The sequence below is a fragment of the Terrapene carolina genome, unplaced genomic scaffold, assembly GCF_002925995.2.
Source record: "Terrapene carolina triunguis isolate 2854851 unplaced genomic scaffold, T_m_triunguis-2.0 Scaffold242, whole genome shotgun sequence".
NCBI classification, from domain to species: domain Eukaryota; kingdom Metazoa; phylum Chordata; order Testudines; family Emydidae; genus Terrapene; species Terrapene triunguis.
The window spans coordinates 4,404,939-4,416,199 of record NW_020664593.1 but is presented as its reverse complement, the minus strand read 5'-3'; the positions used below and the strand labels follow the sequence as shown (position 1 = coordinate 4,416,199).

General features: G+C 45.0%; 1 protein-coding gene across 1 annotated transcript; it reads left to right on the top strand.

Moving 5' to 3' along the window:
• Positions 1 to 389: 389 nt before the first annotated feature.
• Positions 390 to 10,169, top strand: LOC113407712 (complement C1s subcomponent-like). The gene is made up of 3 exons (XM_026657404.1): positions 390 to 404; positions 6,014 to 6,088; positions 8,937 to 10,169. Exons 2-3 carry the CDS (start codon positions 6,058 to 6,060, stop codon positions 9,737 to 9,739), a joined length of 834 nt encoding a protein of 277 aa, XP_026513189.1. The 5' UTR covers positions 390 to 404; positions 6,014 to 6,057; the 3' UTR covers positions 9,740 to 10,169.
• The last annotated feature ends 1,092 nt before the right edge of the window (positions 10,170 to 11,261 follow it).

Sequence of the window (11,261 nt, the reverse complement as noted above, 5' to 3'; positions counted from 1 at the left end):
CTGCTACACTCCCTCAGATCCCATCTCCCCACGCAGCCCCTTGGGCCTAGGCTAGAAGCATCCCCCTATCCATTCCCCATGGCTCCTAGTTCCCTGTGCTCTGGAATGGGGCTCTGGCCCCACTTTGGGAGATGACTCCCTAGGCTCACAGTGCAGGGGGAAGACTCTTGAGCTCCTTTGCCTTGGCTCAGTCTCAACCTATTCTCACCTCCCCCTGCCTCCCTCCCTCCCAAAAAGTCTTCAGAGGCTTGAACCCCTCAGACACTTACAAAGATCCTCACATTTCCCCCACCCCCTGTCTAGTCATAAGAACATAAGAACGCTTTTGCGAACAGGGGCTGCTAACAGGGAGTTTCGCAAGGGAGTTCTCCAGGTGAAGGAGGAGCAAATACAGGACCCTTGGGGTAAGTGACTGTCTGTAGTGTGTGTTTGTTTGTGTTTGGGGGTTACTTGCTGTGTGCTGAGCTTGTGTTTGTCAGTCTGTTTGTTTGTTTGGTTGTTTGAAGGACCGTGTGCTGTGGCTGGCAGTTGGAAGCTGTGAGCTTCAAAGGAAGGTCTGAAGGCTAGAAGCCTCTGGTAATTGGCTGAGCCTTAATCAGTGGGCGGGGCATTCACCCAGGCCAGGGCTTTATAAAGCAGCGCACAAGCGACCAGGGGCTGCTAACAGGGAGTTTGGAAGGGGCGCAGGAAGGGAGCGCGGGTCTCTTGCCGGTTCTATCTTATACCCTTTACTCCCCTTAAAACCTATAGCCCAAACTACATTCAAAACTTCTTGCTTTAAACAACCCCTTCATTAACTAGGAGACAATGCAGGCAGAAGCCCAGCTGCAGAGTGGGGGCTATCCAGTTTATTGCACTGAGTGTAGCATGTATGATTACCTGCCCTGTGGGCGAGTGGCGTATGTGTGCATTTGGTGCAAGGAGCTCCTGGCCCTCAGAGACCATGTACGGACTCTGGAGGCAAGGGTGGCGGAACTGGAGGAGCTAAGGGAGGCAGAGAGGTATGTTGATGAGGCTTTCCGGGACACTGTAGAATTGTCCCACCTCCGGTCAGACAGCCCCTGCGCTGTTGAGGAAGATGAAAGGCCCAGGGAAGCAGAGCAGTCAACGGGAGCAGAGGGAAACCTTCCCATAGTTGGGACCCTCCTTCCAGATGGTGCTGGGGTTGCCTCTCGCACTGAGGTTACCTCTCCAGGGGAGGGAACTCCAGTTGCTAGGAAAAGGCAGGTATTAGTATTGGGAGATTCGATCATTAGAAACGTAGATAGCTGGGATTGTGATGACTGGGAGAACCGTATGGTGACTTGCCTGCCTGGTGCGAAGGTTGTGGATCTCTCGAGGCATCTAGACAGACTTATGTGTAGTGCTGGGGAGGAGCCGGTGGTCATGGTACATGTAGGTACCAATGACATAGGGAAGGGTAGGAGAGATGTCCTGGAGGCCAAATTTAGGCTGCTAGGGAAGAGACTGAAATCCAGGACCTCTATGGTGGCATTCTCAGAAATGCTCCCAGTTCCACGCGCAGGGCCAGGTAGGCAGGCAGAGCTTCAGAGTCTCAATGCGTGGATGAGACGATGGTGTAGAGAGGAGGGGTTTACATTCATTAGGAACTGGGGAAACTTCTGGAATGGGGGGAGCCTATACAGGTAGGATGGGCTCCACCTAAACCGAAGTGGAACCAGACTGCTGGCACTAAACATTAAAAAGGTTGTAGAGCAGTTTTTAAACTAGGAGATGGGGGAAAGCCGACTGCTGCAGAGGAGCATGTGGATCGGACAGAGACTTCTCTTAGGGGAGAGTCTAATGATAGAGAATCTCCAGGTTATAGTCAGGAGCAGAGGATGGAAGAGGATAAAGTAGGGGCCAGATCAGACGATAAACATTCACATAAAAAAGAATCTGATACATCAGAAAAGGGTAGACAAATAAACAGTGACAAGTTTTTAAAGTGCTTGTACACAAATGCTAGAAGTCTAAATAATAAGATGGGTGAACTAGAGTGCCTTGTGATAAAGGAGGATATTGATATAATAGGCATCACAGAAACCTGGTGGACTGAGAGCAATCAATGGGACACAATCATTCCGGGGTACAAAATATATCGGAAGGACAGAACAGGTCGTGCGGCGAGGGGAGTGGCACTATATGTGAAAGAAAATGTACAATCAAATGAAGTAAAAATCTTAAGCAAATCCGCATGTTCCATAGAATCTCTATGGATAGAAATTTCATGCTCTAATAAGAATATAACATTAGGGATCTATTATCGACCACCTGACCAGGACGGTGATAGTGATGATGAAATGCTAAGGGAAATTAGAGAGGCTATCAAAATTAAGAACTCAATAATAGTGGGGGATTTCAATTATCCCCATATTGACTGGGAACATTTCACTTCAGGACGAAATGCAGAGATAAAATTTCTCGATACTTTAAATGACTGCTTCATGGAGCAGCTGGTACGGGAACCCACAAGGGGAGAGGTAACTCTAGATTTAGTCCTGAGTGGAGCGCAGGAGCTGGTCCAAGAGGTAACTATAGCAGGACCGCTTGGAAATAGTGACCATAATACAATAGCATTCAACATCCCTGTGGTGGGAAGAAGATCTCAACAGCCCAACACTGTGGCATTTAATTTCAAAAGGGGGAACTATGCAAAAATGAGGGGGTTAGTTAAACAGAAGTTAAAAGGTACAGTGACTAAAGTGAAATCCCTGCAAGCTGCATGGGCGCTTTTTAAAGACACCATAATAGAGGCCCAACTTCAATGTATACCCCAAATTAAGAAACACAGTAAAAGAACTAAAAAAGAGCCACTGTGGCTTAACAACCATGTAAAAGAAGCAGTGAGAGATAAAAAGACTTCCTTTAAAAAGTGGAAGTCAAATCCTAGTGAGGCAAATAGAAAGGAGCATAAACGCTGCCAAATTAAGTGCAAGAATGTAATAAGAAAAGCCAAAGAGGAGTTTGAAGAACGGCTAGCCAAAAACTCCAAAGGTAATAACAGAATGTTTTTTAAGTACATCAGAAGCAGGAAGCCTGCTAAACAACCAGTGGGGCCCCTTGATGATCGAGATACAAAAGGAACGCTTAAAGACGATAAAGTCATTGCGGAGAAACTAAATGGATTCTTTGCTTCAGTCTTCACGGCTGAGGTTGTTAGGGAGATTCCCAAACCTGAGCTGGCTTTTGTAGGTGACAAATCTGAGGAACTGTCACGGATTGAAGTGTCACGAGAGGAGGTTTTGGAATTAATTGATAAACTTAACATTAACAAGTCACCGGGACCAGATGGCATTCACCCAAGAGTTCTGAAAGAACTCAAATGTGAAGTTGCGGAATTGTTAACTAAGGTTTGTAACCTGTCCTTTAAATCGGCTTCTGTACCCAATGACAGGAAGTTAGCTAATGTAACGCCAATATTTAAAAAGAGCTCTAGAGGTGATCCCGGCAATTACAGACCGGTAAGTCTAACGTCTGTACCAGGCAAATTAGTCGAAACAATAGTTAAGAATAAAATTGTCCGACACATAGAAAAACATAAACTGTTGAGCAATAGTCAACATGGTTTCTGTAAAGGGAAATCGTGTCTTACTAATCTATTAGAATTCTTTGAAGGGGTCAACAAACATGTGGACAAGGGGGATCCAGTGGACATAGTGTACTTAGATTTCCAGAAAGCCTTTGACAAGGTCCCTCACCAAAGGCTCTTATGTAAATTAAGCTGCCATGGGATAAAAGGGAAGGTCCTTTAATGGATTGAGAACTGGTTAAAAGACAGGGAACAAAGGGTAGGAATTAATGGTAAATTCTCAGAATGGAGAAGGGTAACTAGTGGTGTTCCCCAAGGGTCAGTCCTCAGACCGATCCTATTCAACTTATTCATAAATGATCTGGAGAAAGGGGTAAACAGTGAGATGGCAAAGTTTGCAGATGATACTAAACTGCTAAAGATAGTTAAGTCCAAAGCAGACTGTGAAGAACTTCAAAAAGATCTCACAAAACTAAGTGATTGGGCAACAAAATGGCAAATGAAATTTAATGTGGATAAATGTAAAGTAATGCACATTGGAAAAAATAACCCCAACTATACGTACAATATGATGGGGGCTAATTTAGCTACAACAAGTCAGGAAAAAGATCTTGGCGTCATCGTGGATAGTTCTCTGAAAATGTCCACGCATTGTGCAGAGGCGGTCAAAAAAGCAAACAGGATGTTAGGAATCATTAAAAAGGGGATAGAGAATAAGACTGAGAATACATTATTGCCCTTATATAAATCAATGGTACGCCCTCATCTCGATACTGCGTACAGATGTGGTCTCCTCATCTCAAAAAAGATATACTGGCACTAGAAAAGGTTCAGAAAAGGGCAACTAAAATGATTAAGGGTTTGGAACGGGTCCCATATGAGGAGAGATTAAAGAGGCTAGGACTCTTCAGCTTGGAAAAGAGGAGACTAAGGGGGGATATGATAGAGGTATATAAAATCGTGAGTGATGTGGAGAAAGTGGATAAGGAAAAGTTATTTACTTATTCCCATAATACAAGAACTAGGGGTCATCAAATGAAATTAATAAGCAGCAGGTTTAAAACAAATAAAAGGAAGTTCTTCTTCACACAGTGCACAGTCAACCTGTGGAACTCCTTGCCTGAGGAGGTTGTGAAGGCTAGGACTATAACAGAGTTTAAAAGAGAACTGGATAAATTCATGGTGGTTAAGTCCATTAATGGCTATTAGCCAGGACGGGTAAGGAATGGTGTCCCTAGCCTCTGTCTGTCAGAGGGTGGAGATGGATGGCAGGAGAGAGATCACTTGATCATTGCTTGTTAGGTTCACTCCCTCTAGGGCACCTGGCATTGGCCACTGTTGGTAGACAGGATACTGGGCTAGATGGACCTTTGGTCTGACCCGATACGGCCTTTCTTATGTTCTTATGGAGAGAGAGGGAGAAGTGGAGCTGACAGTAATGTGGGACTGTCTGTGAGGGAGGTGGCAGTGCAGGAGATGGAGAAATCCAGATGGAAAGGCAGCAGGAGAGCAGGGAAGCAGGGAACTGAAAGCTATAGGGAGACGAGAGAGAGAGCAGGGGAAGAGAGCATGTAACAGCCTCTTCGGTTCCTGTCCCTCCCCACAGTGTGTGGGAAGCCAGACAAATCCATCACTGGAATCCAGCGGATCATCGGTGGCAGCACAGCACCGCCGGGAAGCTTCCCATGGCAGGCGAAGACACACGTCTTTGGGCTTCGGGGTGGGGCACCGCTGGGTGACCGCTGGATCCTGACAGCTGCTAACATCATCTACCCCAAGCAACACAGCTCAGTGACAGAGACAGGTGTTAGGATGAGCCCTGACGAGGTGGCTGAGAAGATCAACGTGTTCCTTGGCCACACAGAGGTGAATAAGATCCACGAGATGGGTAACCACCCCGTCCGCAACGTGTCTGTGCATCCCGACTACGATGCCGATGATGAGAATGAGAATGATTAAAAGTTTGGAAAACACGCCATATAGTTTTAGTCTCAAGGAGTTCAATCTATTTAATTTAAGAAAGAGAAGGTTAACGGGTGACTTGATCTCAGTCTATAAGTACCTACATGGGAAACAGAAATTTGATAATAGACTCTTCAGTCTCACATACAAAAGTATAACAAGATTCAATGGTTGGAAATTGAAGCTAGACAAATTCATACTGGAAATAAGTCAAATTTTTAACAGGGTGGGAAACTAATCCATTGGAACAACTGACCAAGGGCCATTGTGAATTCTCCATCACTGACGATTTTAAAATCAAGATTGGATGTTTTCCTAAAAGATCTGCTGTAACTCACACAGGAATTAATAAATTAAGGGAAGTCCTGTGCCCTGTGTTTTGCAGGAGATCGGACTAGGTGATCACAGTCATCCCTTCTGGCCACAGAATCTAAGAAAACCAGTTCCCCAGAGTCGTTTGTCACATTCTCATGATGTTTTGTACTGAAATCCTTTCCATGCTTCTGTGTGTTTTCCAAGTGGTTTATCGGTGTTCAGCCAGCAGGAAATGGGTGAGCGAAGAGATGGGAACAGAGCTTCCAGCGTGTGTCCCAGGTATCACAAAGAACTTTGTGTGTGTGTGTGTGTGTGTGTTTGTTTTGTGGTGACCCAATCACCATTATAAGTCAGTTTTCTCTCCACCACTTCTCTCTAATTTAAAGAAAGCTGAACCAATCTGCCTGAAAAATTGCTGCTTCCTTTTCCAGGGTAGAATTTGACTGGGTAATTTGAGTCACATTAGATTGGATGTTTCTGAGATCAGTGGGTTCCTGAGAAAGATCAGAGGGGGCAGCAGAAGGAAGCTGGGAAGTACATAAGCTCTACCAGTCTTCTAGTGAACCAGAACAGGGTCTCGCCACAGCCAGTATTGGACCCTGCTACCTCCTCAGTTTCCCTACTATTGGCTATGCTGGTTCTCATGTTTTAGCCCTTCAGACAAATTAAAATTCATCCCCTTCCAGCAGGTAAACAAAAAAAGTCTAAAAACCAAAACAGATGTCTAGCAACCTCACGCTGGGTCTTCCCCAGTTTAGTCAGGTGCATCCTCACCAGGCCACATAAACTTTTCACCCTCTCTTGTATGTAACTTCACTTGTAGCCCCCTCCTGGGCTCAGCAGTCCATTATGTGCTGTTGGAGCAGGGCAATAGACAGGGGACTTCACCCACCTGCACTGGAAAGCCCAGCCTAGACCCCTAAGAAAGCATAAATACGCTTCAATACTCTCCTGGCCAGACTAACTTGAATATCCTTTCTCAGGGCCTCTAATTCCCCCTTAAGGGGGAGTTGCTCCTGCCCCTTGCTGCAGTTAGCTCCAACCAGGCCTTTCCCTCTAGCTAGTATGGAGAGCTTCTTCCCTAGTGCTCTCTGGGTCTCCTGTAGGTCTCTCACCTGTGACTCATTCACCAGGCTCCTTCTGAGAGGAAGCACCACCTCGTCGCTACAGGTATATGATGCCTGGTCACCTGAACCAACCACCAGGTCCAGCTCAAACTCACCATCTGGGAGGTGGATAAATAGGCACTGGTGGGGCTGAGCCAGCCCCCCTGAAAGGGCCAGCCCACTCTGTGACATGAACCTTGCAATTTCTGCATAGACTCCTGTCAAAGGGCAACTCCTGAAACATGTTTTAAAAAATAAAACTAAGGAAATTCCATGACAGAACAATGAATTAAGTTTCAGTGAAGTTGGACACTGTAGTCTGGCAATTGTACAACCTAACATTCTAAACTAGGGACATTAACTTTAATTGAATAAAATCCACAAAAGATGGAAAGTCAGACTTCACAGATTATCATAATGTGAGCAGCCTTACGTGTGGGCCCTTGAATTATCACAGAATAAGCTGAATCTCACAGTCAACTTTATCCTCAAAGAACACACAGCTTCACTGCATCCATGAGACTCATTGCCTGTGACCCTCCTAACCAATGCCCCTACACTATAGGATTTACATACCACAAGCAGGGAAGAGTGTGATGGCAAAAGATCAAAGACAACTACAGTATGTGTAAAACCAGTGCATTATACTTCAGACTGTCTAGAGTCCATGTATAAATTCTCCAAAAGAGTGGGTTTGTCTGATTTAATTCTTTCTAAGACCTTTACCAAACTCCTTCACAAAGAAATCCTTCATTTAAGGGAATATATTGCAAAACAAGAATGATGGGTACAGTGGATGGACGATATGAGCTTGGCAGTGATAAAAGAGCAGAACTGAGCCTGTTTGGATGACTTTAACTGTGAATTTCTTGAGTTCTTACATTAGAATTTGAGGATGCATAGGAGACAAGGTGGGTGAGGACCCATTTTTGTTGGTGGAAGGTACAAGCTTTTGAGCTACACTGAGTTCTTCTTCAACCAACATGACTTCAACAGCAATGCGAACAATTTAAGGATGGGCATTTTTATACTTCACTGATGTTAACAAACTTTTTATTTCCAAATTTGCTTAGTATGGGCTGTCAATTATTCACATTTAACTCAAGCAATTAACGCAAAACAAATTATTGAAATTTTTAAAAATAGTTGCGATAAATTGCACTTTTAATCACACTGTTAAACAATAATAGAATACCAATTTAAATATATTATAAATATTTTGGATGTTTTTCTACATTTTCAAATATATTGACTTCATTTACAACACAAAATACAAAGCGTATAGTGCTCACTTTATATTACAACAATGCCATGCGAACACCTGTTCTCACTTTCAGGTGATATTGTAAATAAGAAGCAGGCAGCATTATCTCCAGTAAATGTAAACAAACGTGTTTGTCTTAGCGATTGGCTGAACAAGAAGTAGGACTGAGTGGACTTCTGGCTCTAAAGTTTTATATTGTTTTGGTTTTGAGTGCAGTTATGTAAAAGAAAATTCTGTATTTGTAAGCTGCATTTCCACAATAAAGAGATTGCACTACAGTACTTGTATGAAATGAATTGACAAATACTATTTCTTTTATCTTTTTTACAGTGCAAACTATTTGTAATCAAATATAATAATATAAAGTGAGCAGTGTACACTTTGTATTCTGTGTTGTAATTGAAATCAATATATTGAAAATGTAGAAAAACATCCAAAATATTTATAATATATTTAAATTGCTATTCTATCATTGTTTAACAGTTCGATTAAAACTGCGATTATTCGCGACTATTTTTTTAAACTCACAATTAATTGTGATTATTTTTGTAATCGTTTGACAACCCTGTTCCTTAGTTTTTCTTTTCTGTAAACTTTGGATGCAGATTATTTGACATAGAAATGCCATGGAAAGAGGCTACTCTGAACCAGGGTGATGTCAAGGAGACAGGAGAGAGAGGACTATGGGGTTTTTAGTGATGCACAGTTAACCACCCTACTAGCAAGTGGTAATTCTCCCTTTTTATTTCCCTTCTAGTCTGTGGGATCCCCAGTACACCCATCCTGGAGCTGCAGAGGATTTTTGGGGGCACCCGTGCTAAGCCAGGCAACTTCCCCTGGCAGGTCTTATTCCAAAACCCACGGGGAGGTGGGGTACTTATTTCGGACCTCTGGGTGCTGACTGCAGCTCATATGCTGGATGATTCAAATAGCAAGCCCACAATGTATGCTGGGGTAACCAACATCAACCAACAGCTCCAGAGGGAGGAGCCCATACAGCTGTTTGAAGAAGAAGTGTTCATTCACCCTAACTGGACAAAGATGGTAAACCCAGAAGCTCGGACAAATTTTGATAATGACATTGCACTGCTGAGGCTGACGGCACCTGTGAAGATGGGCCCCAAGATCTCACCACTCTGCCTCCCTGGTGGTTCCCCAGAATATGAGCTGGAGAAAGGCAGACTGGGCTACATATCTGGCTGGGGCCGGACAGAGGACCGAAACAGAGTTTACCATCTCATGAAGGCGCAGATCCCCGTGGTGGACATGGCACAATGCCGTAGTGTGAAGCCGAAGCCACCTGCTGATTACATCACTTTCCAATTCACTGACAACATGGTCTGTGCTGGAGATGGCACAAAGGACAGCTGTTCCGGGGACGGTGGCGGAGCCTATGCTATCAAAGACCCCCACAATGACAGACAGTACTATGTGGGTGGCCTGGTCTCCTGGGGACAATGGTGTGGCACATATGGCCTTTACACCAGAGTGGGGCGCTACCGGGACTGGATCATAGGGACCATGAGCCGATATGAGGAGGCAGAGGGATCACACAGATAGATCCTTCTCACCCTAGGGCACTGACATCTCACCAGGTGTTGAGGTCACATGTCCCAGCAGATTGGCTGCCCTTTGATCCCATCGACTCTTTGTGCAACAGCCCAACTGCATTCTGGCTGTGCCAGAGTAGGGAGTCAGAAACAATGTGTTATCTATTCCATTGTAACTACATCATCTCTCTTCCTTCCTTCACTGGAATTGCCAGGGCAGGAGCAGAGAGCATGCTGGGTAAAGAGGCCCCCTTTTACCTTTACCCATCATATTCTTTGCTCAAATTCCTTGGTTTTCAGAGAGAAGCTAGCCATGCCCCATCCGCATGATAGCTCTGAGGCTGAAACCCATCAGTGGGGGCAATAGAGGGTAATTGCTGGTCCACAAGGACTAGGTTCAGAGCCTGGCCAACCAATAGAAGAGGGGCTGCTCCTTCTCCTCACTGGGACAACAGCGGCTCACTGACTTCCGACTCACGTATTCTCTGTATCACTCACAATATCTAACTGCATTAAAGGATCACCAAATCACCTCCCTGTGTGTGCAGTCTCCTTTCTTCTCAGACTAGACCTAGGTTCCCAACTAAAATGACCCATCTCCCCCCTCACTCCCATGCTAATAGCTGTAGGCCTTTTAAAAGCTGTGGCTCATGCTACCTCACTGCAGCATCTGGGACCTTTATATGAGCCACAGCTGTACTGTCTGGATCCTCACTGGCAGCTGCTGTCAAGGAGAAGTGGTTGTTTCACAGATCCAGGTCTAGGAATCAAGCTGAGGGGAGTGACTCGTCTCGCATTCACCTGCCTCAGGGCCAGATTTTCAAACTTAGTCATATTGTGCAACATACACAAAGTTCAGGGAGGTCAGTGGATTTACACCAGAGATGTACTTGTCAATCATCAATGTCTCACAGACACCTTCCTTTCCAGCATGCTACTCCCAGTCCTGAATTCTCCATACACATTCTGGAGTAGTGAGGGAATAGTTCCTCTCTATGTGGCTCTGAGGAGACATCACCAGAGTTACTGTGCTCCACTCCGGGATCTTCAATCTCTGAGGCTTCATGTCCTGGAGCAAGGAGGGGATAACACCTCTCTGTATGGCTCTTGGGGAGACTCCACCTGGATACTCTGCTCAGGTCTGGGCCCTTGAGTCCCAACACTACCTTTCCATTCAGCCTTGGACAGGCCCCACCTGAGGGCCTGCTTTCAGAATTGGGCCTCTTTATCAGAAAGGGCTTTGGAGGTCTTTTGAAAAAACCACTGGAAGTCCTAAGAATAGCCAAATCTGGGCTAGCAGAAAGCCTGAGTGTCTGATGTTCGATGGCTACTTCAGCAGAAGCAACTCTGCAGAGTTCAATTTGGGAAACACTGAACCTTTGGAAGCTATGGAAATGGGGATCCCCAAATTAAACAAAGACATTTCTTTATCCCCCAGGAAACTCTAGTCTCTTCTCTCCACTTCAGTCAAGCAGCATCCCTCAGTTCTTCACTGGGCCCTTGTTGGAGAGAGATTGTTTCCTATGGGTACT